The following is a 21,924-nucleotide window of genomic DNA, read 5'->3' on the forward strand; positions in this document are numbered from 1 at the left end:
TGATGTTTCATGTTGATTGGAAATTCCCCCGACAGCTCGTACAGCAAATGAATATGTTTGTCTTGATACAAGGAATAAGGTTAGCTAACTTAGCATCAACATAAGACAATGATGTTGCCTAGCTAGCTAGGACTTCACTTACATCTCTCATTCCTCGCTTCTTCTTCATTGCTGCGGGCGAATAACTTTCTTAAGTCCATCTAGTAGTTACAGTTTGAGTCAAATCCAAATCAAAATAATGTGATTAACAAATTGTTGTTGGCTAACGTTACCTGCCTCACGCAGTGATTCGCAGCCCCTCTCTCTCTCTCTCTCTCTCTCTCTCTCTCTCAACCGAAGTCTCGATCCACACGTGAATAAATTACCATATTAATTAGCCATGTGGTCATTGTTAGTGGAGCGAATACAGTAGCAATCAATTACCATACTAAGTATTATGTGCGCTGTTGTTTATGTTATGTAGACTTAAAACTCTGAAGCGTTTTTAGATCAACAGTGGGGCACTTGCCCCACTGAAATATGTCTGGCGACGCCCCTGGTGTGCACACCTGAATAAACACAGGAAAGGGCAGCAGCAGGCAGGAGTAAGGGAGGAGGACATACCGGATAGGACAACAACTCAGAAGCGGAATGACAACAGTAGTAGGAACACGGTGGGAAACCTTCAAAACTGGTGTGCTTTATCTTAGAGCAGACGCACCATCAGTGTGTGCTTGAGGAGAGTCTGCCAAGATGAAATAAAAACACTTTAGAATGGGCGGAAATGTGACAGGTTAACGTGTAGGAAATACCAAACAAACATTACTATGCAATGCAATGATTTGTTCAAATGAAGCACCTGCACAAAGCACCCAGTCAATACGCTTCCTCCAGCGCGATAAAAGGGAGGGCGCAGTTCATCTGCAGCAGGCTCTTTCACCAAAAGTCATCTCCATATATAGAAGCCAGGAGGCGCTCGGCTGGTTCCAAAAGCCTTGCAGGACCGAGTCATTAAGCTGTCACTTACGATTACACGTTGCCCCCCGACCCCCACCACACCTCAGCTCATCTCTGCCAATGCGCACGTTAGCAACACCCGGTGAGCAACAAGCTAGAAGGAAGGCACAAAAAGCATGGCGGGCATTTTAATTGAGCTGACGATGAGTGAAAAGAGTGTGGTACAAGTGACAATGATTCAATGACTCCATATCTATTATTGCAGAGCCAACTTTAAATGATGCAGCTCATGTGGCTGTGCGATAGTACGTGCGTAAACAGTGTGAATTGAGAGCCCATAGCTTGTAGCTCATTGTCTAGAACTGCTCTAACTCTCAACCAGTGGGGACTTGCAATGCTGCATGAAAGACAACCTCGATTTACAAACATTTTAAAAAAATGTTCTGCCTTTTGACGTTTTTTGTCCATTTTCCTAACTCCATGTGGGTCCCAAAAGACTCAACAGACCAGCGTGGAAAGAAGGCCGGAATCGCTGTGCAGTTAGAAAAAAAAGACTATTTGCATGGAGTAGATTAATGGAGCTCACAAGTATGGAAGAGTTGACAAAGCAGGCTTTGTACTACAGCAAGTTTTAATTGTGATGACACCAGACTTTTCTGAAAAAAATGCCAGATCAGACTTCTTTCATAGTGGGAGAAAAGATCACACAGGTGCACAGCCCCCCCGCCCATACATACACACACTGACCTGACCCTCCTTCTTGTCTTTCTTTCTCAATGTCTCTTCAGCTCCTTGCTGATGTTAATGTGTGTGGATTTTACCTGTTTAAATGTTTATTATTTTAGCAGTATAGTTGTTAAAGCTAAGGTTTTTCGTGACTTCCGATCGTTTGTGAGGGCACCAAAGGGACTTCTGTGTGTGTGGGCGTGTTAGTAGAGCAGCGCATACAGCACAGTTCAGCTTGTTATTAAAAAATAAAGTTAATCCATCACCCCCTTGTTATGTTTGTTTGATATATAGTACTGTATAGTACTTTTGTAGTGTACAAATCATTACTAAAATATGCAGTTTATCGAGGCTGCAACCCATTTTTCATATTTACATTGTTTCTTATGGAGACATTTACTTCACTATAAAACATTTTTCGATTTACAAACCCCGTTCAAAAACCAATCAAGTTCATAAATAACTGTACACATGCAGTGGAACTTCAATTCACAAACTTAATTGGTTCATACATAGAAAAGTTTGTATATCTAAGCAAATTCTTCCAAAACCACATTCACAACATGAATAATGGGTTCCAGCCTTGACAAAAGTATATTTTAGCAAAGGTTTGAACACAATATGTACTGTATATCAAACAAACATAAGATAGGGATGTTGTATCAATTTTCTATCAAATAACATTGCCAAAACAACAACAAGCTTAAATGTCCTCCTCCTATTCAGTCGCCCTGCCGACAGGCACATGCACCGTCACTAACTCTTTGGTGCACTCACAGTTTGAAATAAAAAACACTCCTCAACTTTAACAGCCAGGTCTCTAACATGTTAAGGAATGAAATATAAAATCCAGAGGGGGAATAAGGCAGTGCGGACAATACTGTGGATACTTCCTGAATGTTTTAAACAATATATCGCTTGTCCATTGCTTTCTTTTGACTCATTGAGATCGCAAAACTAAAAAAAAATGGTAAAAAGGCTGAAAAACACTTAAAAAGAACACAAACAGCAGTACTATGTTAACCGATTGAACAGTGAGCATCAGAGAGCAATCAGCTTCCTCACCATGGCTGCGCTGCAGACACACAATGGATGGATCGAAGGTTCGTACAAAAAAGCAGATTTTTATTTGGCCTGTGGTTCGTGTATTTAAAAGTTCGTACAACTGGGAGATAGTAAATCGAGGTTACACTGTGCACCTTCTACTGTATAGGAGAAGAGAATGTTATTGTTCTGCCCGTCACTGTACGTCGCTGACATCGGTAGTCTAATATATTGTTTTCTTCGTAGTAAATCAGAAATTTCCGTGGCACACCCATGAGCTTTTACAGCACACGTACGCGACACCGCACTGTTGTTGTGAATCAGTGATTCTAATAGAAACAGTATGAGTCAAACGCCCCGGAGGAAGTATTAGGAGAAATAGGCCCCATCGTCACGCTTGACGTCATCGCACAAGTTCAGTGAGTTCACTTCTTTTTACACTTTTATGCCAGTCTGTAATGTTATGGAAAATTATTTCAAAGCGCCTTTTTTGTTGCTTTTACGTAAGAATGTTAGTACAAAACATATTAGTGCTTGGTGGAGGTAAAAATAATAATGTTAGTGCAGGTGGAGTTGATGACGTCGAAAGGAGGTTAAAAAAAGGGAGGTGAGGATGATTCACCAGCAATGTGACTAAATTGGTAAAAACAAGTTTGTACAGTCAGACAGAAAAAAATCTGTGACACAGTATTTCCATCGTCATTCATGACAAACGTCCACATGTCTTAACTTGAGAATGCCCCGCCTCCTTTTGACGACCAATTGTACCCAACTTACAGACAAAGACAATCTTTCACATTTTTTTTTTTTAGGTGTTTTCTTCTTACCTTGCAAACGCGAGCAATCCTCGACACAATAGTGTTGTCAAAAAAGTCAAATTCCTTCCCCGCCTCACTAAAGAAGAAGTAAATCTTGTCGTCGTCACCCACGGGGTTCCCTATTGGCTGACTCTCCTCGATGTAAGCCGAGCCGACAAAGAGAGGATCTGTCGGAAAAAACATAGGCAAAAGAGGGGTTATTGTGTGTCGCCTTTGTGTATGAACTTTTTCCACATAGTTTTTCACCTTTTTTTATCAAGCACGGTGGAACTATTCCGATAAAGTGTAAAATCAAGATTTACTCAGCGGAAAGAAACTGACGTACACTGAGCTTTCAGTTATTTGCGAAAAAAAATGTGACAAACAATATCAATTACATTTTTAAATGATTTTCTACTATTGGTTCTGGTTTAAATCCTTTTGTATTTTTACCTTAAAGTCTTTCTGTGTTCAGGGACTAAATTCCCGGATTTGTAAACAATAACAAAAACCACGAAAAACTATCTTGTGATCACAAAAAACATCAATCCAACCACAGTAGTATCGACCTTTTACTGATAATATACTTGCTATCGTTACTGTCATTAATTGTATCACTACGCCGACCTTTGTTTACATTCAAAAGCTCCAGCTTGTGGTTAGCATCTTCTTCTACAGTGTGAAGTGTAGCATGTGTAGATATTCCATGTCTTCCAGTAATAATACTTAAAAGAAAATTACTTTAATTTCTGCCATGGCAGCGAGGTTTGCTGACTTAAAACAGCTTGGCACTGTAAGGGACAAAAGCCGCGAGCTCGCAAGGAGGACGCGACACTGCACTGAGGGGGCGTTTGTTTGCTTGTAGATGTGAAGGATTTTAGGCTGTCCTATAAGATGTGGGAAGAGCCTTTGATGACTTGCTAAGCAACACATGATCTCGACAAAGTCAGATTGCTGTAATAATTAGTGCGTGCGATGCAGATGACACAGTGAACAGGTCCATATGTCCATTTCTTAATTAATTACAGCACTACCTAGTCATCGTGAGTACTGTGTCCCGGCCATCGAGTTGCATAATTTGGGCCTGATCAATGCTGCTTGCAGTGTGACTGTTTTTTTTTACTTTACAATGACATTTAATTTTGGGTTTAAAATCACTTTTCTTGCTTTAAATCAGGGAATGTGGTCCAGGTGTGGTCCGCAGCTATTTTTTTTTTTGTTGGCCTACAACTTATTCTACTGCTATAATTAAAAAATAAAATTACAAAAGTTGAAATGTTGAGTTTAGTATGTTAATAATAATACTCTGTGTCACCAATCACACAAAGCTGTGATGTAAGCTATAAAGAAAAGGAAAGTAAAGATGTAGGGGTCGTTCTAGGACAAGGCATACAAAGAGTGGCTCAAGGACCATTTGCCAATTTTTCGTATTGTTTTTATTTATTTATTAGACACTTTCTAAAAATTCAATAAACCAGACCTGTGAAAGTTAAGGCCCGTTAAGCTTTTAAATCTGGGCCGCCGGACATTCCCAAATATTTTCTTTTTTTAGATCTTTAAGATGAAAACTGTAGCTGCAGTTATGATGTGCAGTGATATTTTCAAATGACCGTAAGTCTTGAACTATACAAAATATTTCAATGGTTGGAATCTGCGATTTTGCATGATATACTAGTTACTATGGTAATCACAGCAGTGTGGGTGGGGAGCGTTTCAACAGAGTGTTTCCAGAATGGCCAGCCTGAAATGCGGGTGTCAGGGACAGACGCGGAAGGACATTTTTTTTTACAACAAAGTTCTAAAGCTTAGTGATGTATCAGATATATCAGATCGTAGGTGGGTTTATTTTTTACCCTCCGCTGTTTGTTGTATTTTTGCTGCGTTTCGCTTGATTGTAAAATATGTCGATCGATAGGGGGTGTGATGTTCATATGTTGTCAATATTCAGTGTTTTATTGTTCAGAGTTAATATTGTAAATTACACATTCTTTATTTTCATGTACATTCTGGGTGTCTCATTGAGTCAAAAAATTTAAAATTCCATTCCGTTTTTTAAGGCGGTCTGTCATAACGTTCTTAGCATTCAATCAGACATTATTGTGAGGTTTTGTATTAGTGTTCCTAAAAATAGATATACAAGCCCCCAGACACAGTTTTCCCTCTAAATTTGGCCCCCCGAGTCAAAATAACTGCCCAGGCCTGCAATAGACAAACAAAAACAAAGAAGAACAAATGGGGAAGAGAGCGAAAAAACATTAACAAGTTAAAATGTTGATACTAATACCACAAATAATAATACACTTGATCAACAATAACAAAAAACTGTTTTGTATTGGAAGAACTTTGGATTGGTTTCAGGTTAAGGTTAAAGTTTTTAGAAAATGTTAAATATCTAAATGGGCCTGCGACCTTGAATCTTTTAGTATGCAGCCCCCTTTGGAAAAAGTTTGGGCACCAATGCTTTGAATACAGTATATAAAAGAGGCGGTTCTGGGAGAGTGGATGAAGCTAAACCCTCGGTGTAATTGCACTCAGATGTCTCATCAGCATGAATTACCTCCACATCCCGAATACAAGGAAGGTCTTAATTGCGCTTTGCCAGAGCGCTTTATGAAGTGCATGTGTGGTGACTAATATAAGTCAGCTCCCGCAAAATAAGAGCGCTTGGCCTCTCTCTGCATGTATTAGTAACAAAGGGTTCAAAATGAGCACTACTTTTTGACCTGGCCTGTGCAGTTGACTATTTATTAAATGATTTAGGAAAAACTATAAATGAAATGGCCTCAAATGTTTAAAAACTATAATCATCATATTTAAAGGTTTACGGTACGTGTTTTAACAGGGATGGCACAGAAGAAAAGTGTAATAATAACCATAGAAGCTGAAATGGAAACATCTGGCTGCTCAGTATAATGTAAGAATATCATTAGATATGCAAAATATATAACTATTGATGGGTTAATAAATATTACACTGTATAATGAATAATTTTACAGTAATGATTTAATATTAATGATAATATTTTTTACTGGTGCTAAATAAAACCGATTTGCATTTGAATTGCAATTTTTATTTACTGCGATTCTAAATTGATTAATCGTTTAAAAAAATCAATTAAAAAATTACTTTTTATAAGTATTTGTATTTTAAATTGATTTAATCTTTAAAGAATAATTTTTTTAAAACATATTTTTTAAGCCATCTCCATGGTTATGTGATACAACAACAGCCAAGAGAAAAGTTTGTTCATTGTTTTGAAAAGGTTTTATTATAATTTTTATACCAAATAGTATTGCGAGAATGCGTTTGAAGTGAGAATCGAGTGGATTTAAGATTGATTCTGAATGAAATTGTGAGTTGTTGAAAGATTTACATTATTAAATATTATATAAAATAATGGAACAAAAGTACTTAAGAAAAGACAGTGTCAGTCAAAAGTGTGTATATTATTATTATTAATGTATTAATTATTATGTAATTGACAATAATTATAAAAAATATTCATCGTTAGATATTACATTAAATAATGGACCAAAAACTCATTAACATACAATGTGAGTCAAAAGTAAGTACATTGTTAATAATGTATTAATTATTATATGATTGACAACAATTATGAAATAATGTATAGTTAAATTTTACACTAAATATGAATAATTATAATTGAAGAATACTAAAATGTCTCTTAATTTTTATTTTTATTTATTTTTTCAATTTAAAATTAATTTACCCAGGAAAGTTCCATTGAGATTGAAAATCTGTTTTACAAGGGAGTCATGTGTCACATATTTATAAGAAAAAAAATGCCTCTTAACTTTTATTAAAATGACAAATAAATAAAAATATCAAATTAAAGCCTGTATATATTGTACAATACATTAAGAAAAGATTTTCTTGTGTCGTCTCAAAGTGTACATTATGCAAATTAAGTTTACCTTGTAACCATTTTAAAGAGTTTTCCGTTTTTAACGATGTGCCTTGCCCCAAACTCTTATAAATAACCGGCTCGTTCCCTTGGAAGTTGCTGACCGTGCCCGTGTACAATTCACCATCTGAAAAAGAAATTAAAAAAAAAAAAAAAAAATCTTGTTGAAATGAATTATTTCATGATCCAGTGTAATCCATTAGAAATAAATGATATGCTATTATTAGCGAGTACAGTAGCACATTTCTTCCAGTTACACACTTCTAATTATAACTAAAAGAATCAAAATGGCTGAATGATGCCACATTTCCAAAACAAAACAGCAGAAATACAACAACCACAAGCATGTTTTTTTTTTTTTATACGCACCAACGATGATTGCAGTGGATTTGTACTCGGGATTAAAAGGGCAGCGGCTACGCCCATCCTCCATCACCACCTCGCCAGTGTCATCCCTCGCCATTGTGAATGTTGACGTGTTCTGTGGCAAAAAAAAGCAAACGCAGGACACATGATGTCATGCCGATATGCACATTAGAAAAGAAATTTTTTTTCACAACAGCTCCATCTGCTGGATCAGGTGGGTTAATGCCACCCATAGACCCACTGCAGACTGCAAAAAGTTAGAAAGCAAAAAAACTTGATTGGTATATTTAACCAAATCTGCACCAATTGACATAGTTCAATGTCCTGACAAGAGCATTTCCACATGTTTAAATGAGTGCTATAACAACAAACATCTACTGTTGTATGTCTGACACACAGGCCTGCACTGTGTCAACACATGAGGAGCGTTTACCCTGTCCCCCCGGTTCAAGTCCTGCCAAGTCCCGTTTAACTGGAGGTGTCCTAGCTGCGTTGTTTCACTTTGACGTCAAAAGCAGGGGGAAAAGTTTGAAGATTGCTGACGTTAATGTCACCCCGCTGCTAGCTACCATCAACTCCCGACATGCTCCTCTGCTAGACAAACACGTCTACTGCTGCTGGAAAGCACACACACACACACACACACACACACACACACACACACACACACACACACACACACACACACACACACACACACACACACACACACACACAACTTGTACCACCACTGTTGACTTGTCAGGCTAAATTGCCTCAGCGGGGTCTTGTCATGCTTGAATGCCAATGAGGGGGATAAAAAGGGTGGAAACAAAAAAAAATAATACAGACAAGCTTTTGAAAGTCAAAGAAAGAGTTGCGAGTGAGATATTACTAATACGTCGAGTAGGAGATCTATACCAATGTAGGATTGAGTGCACCCAGTCACTCCTGTGCAATTTTAATTATAGAAATGTCAATGAGTGCGCATCAATAGCAAAAGTAAGAGTAAATAAATGATAAATGGGTTGTACTTGTATAGCGCTTTTCTACCTTCAAGGTACTCAAAGCGCTTTGACACTACTTCCACATTTACCCATTCACACACACATTCACACACTGATGGAGGGAGCTGCCATGCAAGGCGCCAACCAGCACCCATCAGGAGCAAGGGTGAAGTGTCTTGCTCAGGACACAACGGACGTGACGAGGTTGGTTCTAGCTAGGATTTGAACCAGTGACCCTCGGGTTGCGCACGGCCACTCTCACACTGCGCCACGCCGTCCACAACGACAACTTTATCTCCCTGCGCACTTTTGGAATATACAAATGTGGTACTCTTAAAATATCCCTTTGTCTTTGGCTTTTTCAAAAACTTAGAACAAAAATCAGAACTTATTGTGACTAATTATTTTTATTCAGAATCAGACATTGTGACGGTTATCCTTATTATCATGGTATTGTTGAATACCACGATTTTATGATTGCTAGATAAATGTAAATTGTATATATATATACACATACATATATATATGAATATACATGCATATATACATACATACTGTACTATAAATATATAGGAGTGCTCAAAAAAATCGATTCATATTCAAATCACTATTCCTATCTATTCTAAATCTAAATCTGTATAGATTTGCAATCTGCGTCTCTCTCTCTCTCTCTCTGTCTCTCTCTTATTCTCTCTCTTGCTCTCTCTCTTATAAGTAAGTGAGTGTGTGTGTATATATACATGTTTAATTAGTTATAAATAGGTATTTTTTATATCTATTTTAGGTATGTAATCTTGCTCAAATTCCAGTTTGGTCAAGGTGATTACAATGGAATAATATCAAATAAATCCAAGCAAATGGTAGCGTAAATAGAAGGCAAAAAGGCTAACAACTAGCAAGATGATGAACAGATATGTTTTCCAAAGCAACCACAAAGAACAACATGTGTGCCAACATACATAACTTATTATAACAGGAAAACCAATAGAACACAACTAGGTGAGAGCGTTGTTCAGCAAAAACATTCTGGGTGAATAATTTTGCTTGTTTTAGTTTTATTATACTGTTAAATTTTCTGTATGACAGTTACTAATGATACCAAAAAGGCTTATGATTGCAGTAATAACAGTTTGACCCAGGAACGGATCAATTCACTTCCGATTATTGAAACACGTGACTTACAATGTAGCCGCAGACCGGACTGAATGCGTAGGTGCCGCACACATACAGGTGAGTGCTGTTGAGCCGCAGCAGGATTTTGATGTAATTGAAGCAATCGGTCTGGGGAGGAAAAAGAAACATCAAATTGTTATTTTTTTCCTAAACAAAACCCTTGCTGAAGCCAGAACAAAGCTTTCATTGGGGTTGGGTGAGTGAGGGGGGCTCCCTGTCTTGATCCAGCTGTTGCCTGCTGAGCTAAGTGGCTAATACGCAGCAGACGTGTGCTCTGCAGCATGCAGATTAGCAGGGTCTTGTCGCCTGAGGATACAACAGCTGGCGTGACAACAAGGGAACACATAGAAGGCATAATAGACGGTGAGTTCCCTGCAAACACCTGATGGATGTCTATTTGGATGTGGTGAGGACAGGTGTGTCAAAACATGTGCTTCATGGTATTGTTGGTGACATTACAGGTGACACTTCAGGGCAACCCTGTAGTGAAAAGGACAACTTGCAGTACCGCCGTTTACCTCAAGAGTAATTGAGATTATTGTTAGAAGTAGCATGTTTGTCATATCTTGTAGTGTTCAACATTTTAATTCTTTTTGCACAAGCATGGACCAGGCAGCCTGTGTTATCATCAAAAAGCCAGACTGTAGACATATGTAATACACATGCCAAGCCAGTAGATCATTGCACAAGTGTTTTTTAAATTTAACACAAAAGTTATGTGACAAATGTAAAAACAAAAATATTAATTAAAAAAACGTTTGTGTTTAAAAGTTCAACAAAACGTTTGCGACCTTCTGTCGCATGATTAAACTCCCATAAACACAAGAGGTTCAATTATTAATTTAGTGCAAATAAATCAAAACAGAGCTTGCTGTATAATGTGTGTTAGAAAGTTAGCATTTCCTTCTCTCCGTCAACTCTATAGTGTGCTGCCCTCTGCTGGTTCGGAGTGCAGAAAATGAATCCCATTGTAGCCAAACTATTTACTTTTGCCTCAAGAGGAAACAAAAAAATGATGTTGTCCCGAGAGGGACAAGCGATAGAAAGTGGATGGATGGATGGAATACTGGCGCATCTCACCTCCAGGTTCTTTCCCTTGAAGCTGCACTCTTCTCTCTTTCCAAGAGGAGTCGCCCATGTCAGCTGAAGAAATAGTCAAATTCAAATATAAATGTTCAAATCCAAAGAAACACCATATATGTATAAATATAATATGTGTATATGTATATATATATACACAAACCCCGTTTCCATATGAGTTGGGAAATTGTGTTAGATGTAAATAATAACGGTATACAATGATTTGCAAATCCTATTCATCCCATATTCAGTTGAATGCACTACAAAGACAAGATATTCGATGTTCAAACTCATAAACTTTTTTTTTTTTTTGCAAATAATAATTAACTTAGAATTTCATGGCTGCAACACATGCCAAAGTAGTTGGGAAAGGGCATTTTCACCACTGTGTTACATCACCTTTTCTTTTAACAACACTCAATAAACGTTTGGGAACTGAGGAAACTAATTGTTGAAGCTTTGAAAATGGAATTCTTTCCCATTCTTGTTTTATATAGCGCTTCAGTCGTTCAACAGTCCGGTGTCTCCGCGGTCGTATTTTACGCTTCATAATGCGCCACACATTTTCGATGGGAGACAGGTCTGGACTGCAGGCGGGCCAGTAAAGTACCTGCACTCTTTTTTTACGAAGCCACGCTGTTGTAACATGTGCTGAATGTGGCATGGCATTGTCTTGCTGAAATAAGCAGGGGTGTCCATGAAAAAGACGGCGCTTAGATGGCAGTATATGTTGTTCCAAAACCTGTATGTACCTTTCAGCATTAATGGTGCCTTCACAGATGTGTAAGTTACCCATGCCTTGGGCATTAATGCACCCCCATACCAGGGGCGTCACTAGACCTAATACTGTACTGGGGCACACCTGGGGCACAAATAATTCATGTGAGCGTGCAAAGCGCGCAAGCAAAAACATTTTTAGCACTTATTTATCATAAAAAATACATAAATAGTGCTTTAAACTATGAAATCATATCAGATTATGTTGTATGGATCTTTGATTAACCACCTGAAATTAACTAATGCATTTGACCTACTTGTGCACTTTTTTACTCCAGACTTCTAAACTGCTACTGGTTAAAGGAAGAGCAATGAATCTTTTTGAAATATATATTGCAGTAATCATCTGCAAATTTAACATCTACAAAAGTAAAACAAAAAATAAAGCAACCCTACATCTCTGGGTTCTTTTATATTTAATTTCCATTTATGGCAATGTGGCTAATCCTATTTCAGATACACAAAACTATATAATATACACAAAACAATAAAGCCACAGTAGTAAAATAAATGAACAACTGTTGTGTGTCTGTTCAGGGAATCTTTTTCTGAGAAGTAAACTGTAACGTCTCGTTTTCATTTTTGCAAAGTGGTCAATCACTCTGGACAGACATGGAAATATTACAGTAACTGTTATACAGTTGGCCAGTGGTTCCCAACTGGTGGGTCGTGACATAAAAGTGGATTGTGTGTCATTTTCAGTGAGTCGCAGACAGATGCGTGCATGAAAAAAAAAAGTTTAGGGAGAAAAAAGTCAAATTGTGGCAACAAAACCAGATATTTTTAGCCATTTTTCTAGTGACTATTAGTGAGTATTTTAGCAAAAGGCAAACCGACTAACAAGTTGGAGGAGGACTCAGGACAGACATGGAAATATTTTTTTTTTTAATCTAAATGGGGCAACAAAACCCGATATTTTCAGCCATCTTCCTGAAAACAAATACAGAAATGTTACTATTTTTTCTGGAAACAAAACCAGATGCTTTAGCTGTAGCCATTTTTCTGGAGACAAAACAAGATTATTTTAGTCAAAGTCACACCGATTAACAAGACAAGTCTACTGTGCTATTTTTCTGTGAAATAAACTTGAATGATTTAAAAATTTGGCTCACGACTTAATGATAAGGAAAAATCTTTTTCTTCCTGAAGATAAACCATTTGAGAAGCACTCAACTCACACATGCTTACTCCAAATCATCATTGATGCAGAACCAGCAAACAATAACCAACATGATGTTTCATGTTGATTGGAAATTGCCCCGACAGCTCGTACAACAAATTAATATATTTGTCTTGATACAAGGAATAACGTTAGCTAACTTAGCATCAACTTAAGACAATGATGTTGCCTAGCTAGCTAGGACTTCACTTACATCTCTCATTCCTGCTGCTTCTTCTCTGCTGCGGGAGAATAACTTTCTGATATCCATCTAGGAGTTACAGTTTGAGTCAACTCAAAATCAAAATAATGTAATTAAATTCTTGTTGGCTAACGTTACCTACCTCAGCAGTGATTCTCTCTCTCTCTCTCTCTCTCTCTCTCTCTCTCTCTCTCTCTCTCTCTCCCTCAACCGAAGTCTCGATCCACACGTGAATAAATTACCATATTAATTGGCCATGTGCTCATTGTTTCGTGGAGTGAATACAGTAGCAATCAATTACCATACTAAGTAGTATGTGCGCTGTTGTCTATGTTATGTAGACTTAAAACTCTGAAGCGTTTTTTTTTATTGGTGAAATTTTTACTGGGGCACTGCAGATCAACAGTGGGGCACGTGCCCCAGTGAAATCTGTCTGGCGACGCCCCTGCCCCATACCATCCCAGATGCTGGCTTTTGAACGTTGCGTCGATAACAGTCTGGATGGTTTGCTTCCCCTTTGGCCCGGATAACACAATGTCGAAAATTTCCAAAAACAATTTGAAATGTGGACTCGTCAGACCAAAGAACACTTTTCCACTTTGCATCAGTTCATCTTGGATGATCTGCGGCCCAGAGAAGTCGGCTGCGTTTCTGGATGTTGTTGATAACTGGCTTTCGCTTTGCATAGTAGAGCTTTAACTTGCACTTACAGATGTAGCGACGAACTGTATTTAGTAACAGTGGTTTTCTGAAGTGTTCTTGAGCCCATGTGGTGATATCCTTTAGAGATCGATGTTGGTTTTTGATACAGTGCCGTCTGAGGGATCGAACGTCACGGTCATTCAATGTTGGTTTTCGGCCATGCTGCTTATGTGAAATGATTTCTCCAGATTCACTGAACCTTTCGATGATATTATGGACCCTAGATGTTGAAATCCCTAAATTTCTTGCAATTGCACTCTCAGAAACTTTGTTCTTAAACTGTCTGACTATTTGCTTACGGAGTTGTGGACAAAAGGGTGTACCTCGCCCCATCCTTTCGTGTGAAAGACTGAGCATTTTTTGGGAAGCTGTTTTTATACCCCATCATGGCACCCACCTGTTCCCAATTAGCCTGCACACCTGTGGGATGTTCCAAATAAGTGTTTGATGAGCATTCCTCAACTTTATCAGTATTTATTGCCAACTTTCCCAACTTCTTTGTCACGTGTTGCTGGCATCAAATTCTAAAGTTAATGATTATTTGCAAAAAAAATGTTTATCAGTTTGAATATCAAATATGTTGTCTTTGTAGCATATTCAACTTAATATGCTACATATTTATATCCAAAACAATTTCCCAACTCATATGGAAACGGGGTTTGTATATGTATATATATATATATATATATATATATATATATATATATATATATATATATATATATATATATATATATATATATATATATATTTATATATATATACATATATATATATATATATTTATATTTATATATATACATATATATATATTTATATTTATATATATATATATACATACATATATATATACAGTATATATATATATATATATATATATATAAATGTACAAATATATATATACATATATAATGAAATAAATAAAATATAATATATAAAAAAACAAACATTTGTATACAATATATTTATTATACTTAAAATTTGACTACCACTATTTTTTAACCATAAATAAAGATGTTATTTACAATATTGGCAGTACAGTTATTAAATGTGTTATGTTTGAACCTGGAATACATTACATGTATTTCTTTTGTAGAACAAAATATATAAATATATTGTATGAATACAAAACTTGTAAAAAATATAGTTTAAATTTGACTCCCACATCTGTTAACCAGTAAGACAGACGTTATTTAAAACATTGGCAGTTCAGTACAGTTATTAAATGTGTTGTATTGGTGACAGTTTGACCATGGAACATACTGAATGTACTTCCGAAGTCGTTTCCTATGTGACAAACAAAAAAATCAACTTACATATATTTTATACATTTAAAAGGTTTATATATTTAACATTTCTCCAGTATTTGTTTAACAGTTAAGAAATATTTTATCTAAATCATTGGCGGTACAGGTATTAAACGTACTACTTGGCTCTGGAATAGGTTATATTAATTTTCTACATTCTATGCATTTTGTAAAAAATATATAAAATATATTTTTTGAATTTACAATTTGTATATCATAAACTTTATGACTTTCACATTTGTATAACTGTTAAAAAAATGTTGCCTAAAACATTGGCTATACAGTTATTAAATGTTTATGTTATGTGAGAGTTTGACCCAGGAACAGAGTTCCTACTTTATTTATTGTATGGAAAAAAATGCATTTAGTACATTGAATACATAAAACATTTGTATATAACATATTTCATATAATTCCAATTTGACTTCCACAGTTGTACAACTGTTAAGAAAGATGTTACTTAAAACATTGGCTGTGCAGTTATTACTGGTGTTAAGTTTTGCAACAGTTTGACTCTGGAACAAATAATTGTCATGTTCATGATATTTTAAGGGGGACATCAAAATAAAATGTGACTTTTTTAAAAAGTCAAAATGAGACTCACGTTCTTCTGCAGCTTGGTCCTGCTGATGTCAGAGAGGCTGAGGGCAAAGAGTGCCTCCCTGGCCCCCACATAGAGCATGTCATCCTCCTGGCTGAGCAGCAAAGATGTGTAATTGAAGACGCCCTTGGCAGAGAACCTCTTGGCCGATCTCTCTTTTGCATCTGGAGGACACACGTGCACTGTTATTACAGAGAGGACGGCTTTATGATGCATGGGCCCTTACGACCACTTAAGAAATACATATTAAAAGTGATAATCCTGACGTGTTGCAACAAGCAGGTGTTTTTGGCACGTTATGTGTCTGTTTTTGGAAAGAAAACAGTGCAACATTCAGTCAGCCTGACATGGCTCACAGTCAGGAATCCTTCAGTTTGCCAATATTTGCTTGTAACACATCCAACTAATGGCAGCATTCTTCTCACAGCCAGCAATTACGCTAGGAATCGTAGGATTAACATGTCCTCTGCCCACACTCGACAGTGTGATAAGCACCTAAATATACTCCGTCACTTACATTGGTGCAATTGAACTGGCGGCCCGGGGGCCAAATCTGTCCCAGGAATGACACCATACAGGCCCCCTTGTCCAATTTAAAACTTAGGAGACAAACATTATTCCAGTAAATTCCTAAAAACACTTGGGTGCTGTTGCTCCTGTTGTATAGTGGAACTTGGATAACTGTATACACATTGGCAGATCCTTGCATTAGTATTTAAACTTGCAAGCAAACATAGGACACTGGGGTCCAAACCAGGGATTTACATAACTGGGATGTTTCTCAAGGCACCTGTAAGTCCTCTCCTTTTTGGCAACCACACAATTTTTTTAACGTGATTTATGTAACTTGGTGTTACTGTACTGTAGCTCAGGGGTGTTTAAAGTGCTGTCCAAGGGCCATTTGCTGCACGCAGCTCGAGTTTAGTTGAACCGCTGCTTAGTGTCGAAATAAAAGCCAACAAAAAATAGGCAGAATATAAGAAAAACAGAGCAAAAAGAAGTTCTGTGGAACCTCGATTTAAAAACTTAATTGTCTGTCTATCTGTGTTGGCCCTGCGATGAGGTGGCGACTTGTCCAGGGTGTACCCCGCCTTTCGCCCGATTGTAGCTGAGATAGGCGCCAGCGCCCCCCGCGACCCCAAAAAGGGAATAAGCGGTAGAAAATGGATGGATGGATGGTTTTTGAACATGTTTGCAAACTGAAAAGTTCATACAGTGAAGCAGAGTCAATGCATAAACGTCCCTTTACCTTTGGTGCTCAAACCATGTTTCCGCAAAAAAACAAAAAACAGCAAAACCCCTTTTACCTTATGTCTGTGAATATTTGTGGCATTTTTTTCAAATAGTAGTAGCGTGTACAGGAAGTGATGTCATCAAAATGGCAGCCCACATATGGCTTCCAGCGGCACACAAAATAAATGAGGGAATAAACAGATGAACAAATGAAGGCCGCCTTTGTACGCCAAGATATTGTTCGCACATAGAGGCATATTTGGCTGGATCTAAGTATTTGTAGACCAAAAATTATGCAAATAGAGACGTTTGAAAATCGAGGTTCCAATATAATGTAATAAGAAAAACCTAACATTTTGATAGCAATAACTAATAATCATACATGTTGCCACCTATGACATAAAGATGACACCAAATTGTATTGTTATATATGTAAAGCATTGTACGTACGACCGTTGATGAAAAACGTTTGGACACCTCTGCTGTAGCTTGTTTACTTCCGATGCAGTCAGTAGGCATTTATTCAACTTCTTTAGTTATAGTAGTGGTGTTCCTCAAAGTTCCATTATAGGTCCTCTCTTTTTCATCATTTGGGTTATTCAACTGGTGGCCTGCAGGTTCAGTTAAAAAACACACTTTTGCAGCAGATTCTGAAAATGTTGTCATTGAGATGATCTTTGACAAACATTTTTGTAAAAGGTCCTTAAAAACAGCAGAGTGCTCCTGTAAATCAACCAAAATCAAATGTCTACTGTAGAGGATGCTGGTTCTCCGGAATATACAAATTAAGAATAATAGTAAAGGGAGAGGTTCGGGCCCCCTGGTCCTTAAATGTGCCCCCCACCCTCCCACAAAAAAAAATGTGTTGAATATCCCTGGCATACATAGATGATACACTGTCAAAAATCCTCATCTGCGCTGTACTGGGAGGTAGTTGAAAAGCCTTCTGTCCTCTTATGTATAACAGTAATCAGCAAATGAGCACCATCCCTCTTGCATTAATTAGCAGCCACTACTGATTGAACATGCAAATGGGATGCTTTTATCACATAAGCCTCAAAAAAGCGTCTCATTACTATAGAAGCTAAATCAGGCTCTATCAAAGTCCTGAAAAAGGTTTTATACAACATTTGGAACACATGGAAACCTCTTTTTTGTGATCGGACGATACCAATACCGATCAACTTGTATCAAATGTAAATTTTTAAATTTACAATGTTTATGCTGAGTTTTATTGATAGTTTAACAATATCAAACAATATTTAAACAAGTCCCTTATTGTCTTTTATTACATTCCCCAAACAGGACAAGCGGTAGAAAATCGAGGGATTGACAATTGTTTGATTAAAACAAAGTCAATAGCACACACTAATTAAAAAAAGTAAAAACAACTCTCTACTAGTGTTGTCCCGATACCAATATGTTGGTACCGGTACCAAAATATATTTCGATAGTTTTCGGTACTTTTCTAAATAAAGGGGACCACAAAAAATTGCAGTATTGGCTTTATTTTAACAAAAAGTCTTAACGGTATATTACACATATGTTTGTTATTGCAAATTTGTCCTTAAATAAAATAGTGAACCTATTAGACTCCTAATTTAGCTCTTGACATATGCAGTTACATATTGTGTCATTTTCCATTCTATTATTTTGTCAGAATTATTAAGGACAAGTGGTAGAAAATCTATTAATAATATACCTGATCATTTACTGTTAAAGGCCTACTGAAACCCACTACTACCGACCACGCAGTCTGATAGTTTATATATCAATGATGAAATATTAACATTGCAACACATGCCAATACGGCCTGTTTAGTTTACTAAATTGCAATTTTTAATTTCCCGCGGAGTTTCTTGTTGAAAACGTCGCGGAATGATGACGCGTACGATGACGTGTGTTTGTGACGTCTCGGGTTGGAGGGGACACATTAGCGCAGCACCATTTGCGGCTAAAAGTCGTCTCTTTTCATCGCGCAATTAAACAGTATTTTGGACATATGTGTTGCTGAATCTTTTGCAATTTGTTCAATTAATAATGGAGAAGTCAAAGTAGAAAGATGGGGTTGGGAAGTTTTAGCCTTTTGCCACACAAACACACAGTGATTCCTTGTTTAAAATTCCCGGAGGTGAAGCTTTACTATGAATCAGAGCGGTCAAGCGAACATGGTTCCCGACCATTTGTCAACCGGTATGTTTCGGTGAGAAAATTGTGTTAAAAAGTCGCCTCTTACCGGAAATCTGTGGAGTTTGCGCCGTCCTTGTGTCTGCCGCGACTTCCCTCAGACACTGGCCTCAAGACACCCGTGGACACACCCCTCCGACTATCAGGTACTATTTAATCTCACTAAAACACTAGCAACACAATAGAAAGATAAGGGATTTCCCCAAATTATCCTAGTACATGTGTCTAAAAACATCTGAATCCGTCCCAATGTAATCGCCTTTTTTTTTTTAAACTTTTCTTTTTTTTTTTTTTTCTAGTCCTTCGCTATCAATATCATCGTCCACAAATCTTTCATCCTCGCTCAAATTAATGGGGAAATTGTCGTTTTCTCGGTCCGAATAGCTCTTGCTGCTGGAGGCTCCCATTATAAACAATGTGAGGATGTGAGGAACCCTCAACCTTGTGACGTCATCGTCTGCTACTTCCGGTAAAGGCAAGGCTTTTTTATCAGCACAAAAAGTTGCGAACTTTATCGTCGATGTTCTCTACTAAATCCTTTCAGCAAAAATATGGCAATATCGCGAAATTATCAAATGTGACATATAATGGACCTGCTATCCCCGTTTGAATAAGAAAATCTCATTTCAGTAGGCCTTTAATGACAGTTACTTTCAGTTTCAACATGTTCTATCTACACTTCTGTTAAAATGTAATAATCACTTATTTTTCTGTTTGGATGCTTTACATTAGTTTGGATGATACCACAAATTTGGGTATCGATCCGATACCAAGTAGTTACGGTATGATACATTGGTCATATTCAAAGTCCTCATGTGTCCAGGGACACATTTCCTGAGTTTATAACCATTATATAAATAAAAAATTTTAAAAAAGATTTTGAGAAGCTTTAAAATATCGATGTAATCATAGTAGTATTGACTAAATACGCTCCTGTAGTTTGTATCATTACAGTAGATGTTAGGTGACCGGTACTTTTTACAGGCGGTATAGTACCGAATATGATTCAATAGTATCGCGGTACTATACTAATACTGGTATACCGTACAACCCTACTCTCTACTAATCATTTCAATTATTCTTATTTTGCCCTCAAAATCCTCATGTGTCCAGGAAATTATTCCCTGAGTTTCTAAACATTAACAATTTCAACAAAAAAAATATTTTGATAAAATAAAAATATTGATCTAATCGCTGTAATTTTGATTATATACTGATACTATACCCTTGGTATGCACACCACCAATTTATGGATCGATCTGCTCTCCTCTTACGTGTCGTGTACTCACTGCGACAATGCTTACACACCAAAAGTTGATGTTATATCCTCTCTCTAAAGTCTTATTATTGTACTTGTTAATTTCATATTCATAGCTTCTTACTTTCTGCTGCGACGTGGTTCCATCTACACTTCTTAATTTATTGGTGTTGTTTCAAGCTAGCGTAGTAGTTAGCTTAGCTTTGATTGATTGATAGAAACTTGTATTAGTAGATTGCACAGTATATTCCATACATATTCCGTACAATTGACCACTAAATGGTAACGCCCGAATAAGTTTTTCAACTTGTTTAAGTCGGGGTACACGTTAATCAATTCATGGTAGCTATTAGCATAACTGCTCCATGCTTGCTCTCGCTGTGTAACATGTTTAGCATCGTCCTCCAGTGATAATATTTCATACTTACAGTGGGGCAAAAAAGTATTTAGTCAGCCACCGATTGTGCAAATTCTCCCACTTAAAATGATGACAGAGGTCTGTAATTTTCATCATGTGAGGGACAGAATGTGAAAAAAAAAATCCAGGAATTCACATTGTAGGAATTTTAAAGAATTTATTTGTAAATTATGGTGGAAAATAAGTATTTGGTCAACCATTCAAAGCTCTCACTGATGGAAGGAGGGTTTGGCTCAAAATCTCACGATACATGGCCCCATTCATTCTTTCCTTAACACGGATGAATTGTCCTGTCCCCTTAGCAGAAAAATAGCCCTAAAGCATGATGTTTCCACCCCCATGCTTCACAGTAGTTATGGTGTTCTTGGGATGCAACTCAGTATTCTTCTTCCTCCAAACACAACGAGTTGAGTTTATACCAAAAAGTTCTATTTTGGTTTCATCTGACCACACGACATTCTCACAATCCTCTGCTGTATCATCCATGTATCCATTTTGGTACAAAAGAAATGCAGTTTATTTGTGCTAATGGAACTGATAACTATTAACTTAGGTGTATGGAGACACATAATAAGCTGCTAACTTGGTAGCTGGAGGACTAAAAATAAATAGTGTCAGCCAAAGGGGATCAATATTTATGATCAACATTGACAATGATCATGTACTTTTTTTTTTTACAAAAAAAACGGTCGATATTGATCAATGGCTGATCGATCGACACATCCTTACTCATTATACGTAACATCTCTATATAACATTATTTTATCACTACACTGCATTAAATATAACACATGTTAAGAAAAGAAAAATCCAAGAAGGATATTTTTTAATACAGCGCCATCTGCTGGATCTCACTGGCAAAATGTTTACATATTTTCTAAAGCAAATTCATTTGTAAATGTTTACCTTTTGCCTGTCATTCCAAACACGATAAAACTCCACATGACAAAACGGCAGAGGTCAAAGTCTCCGTTTGCTTGTCCAAATAAGATTACCGGCTCGTAAACACTAATATTTGCTGCAATTAAATTTTTTTTGCAGCTTCCT

General features: G+C 37.0%; 1 protein-coding gene across 3 annotated transcripts in view; it reads right to left on the reverse strand.

Moving 5' to 3' along the window:
- Positions 1 to 21,924, reverse strand: part of LOC133537332 (semaphorin-4B-like) — a 156,582-nt gene that overhangs the window by 30,242 nt on the left and 104,416 nt on the right. For all 3 annotated transcript variants that reach the window (XM_061878370.1, XM_061878374.1, XM_061878365.1), the window contains 6 exons: positions 15,785 to 15,945; positions 11,034 to 11,096; positions 9,963 to 10,061; positions 7,798 to 7,909; positions 7,439 to 7,555; positions 3,534 to 3,691 (listed from right to left, as the gene is read on the reverse strand). In XM_061878370.1, the coding sequence (XP_061734354.1) occupies positions 3,534 to 3,691; positions 7,439 to 7,555; positions 7,798 to 7,909; positions 9,963 to 10,061; positions 11,034 to 11,096; positions 15,785 to 15,945 (710 nt within the window). The remainder of the gene's footprint in view (positions 1 to 3,533; positions 3,692 to 7,438; positions 7,556 to 7,797; positions 7,910 to 9,962; positions 10,062 to 11,033; positions 11,097 to 15,784; positions 15,946 to 21,924) is intronic.

The sequence above is a fragment of the Nerophis ophidion genome, linkage group LG02 (assembly GCF_033978795.1).
Source record: "Nerophis ophidion isolate RoL-2023_Sa linkage group LG02, RoL_Noph_v1.0, whole genome shotgun sequence".
Taxonomy (NCBI): Eukaryota; Metazoa; Chordata; class Actinopteri; order Syngnathiformes; family Syngnathidae; genus Nerophis; species Nerophis ophidion.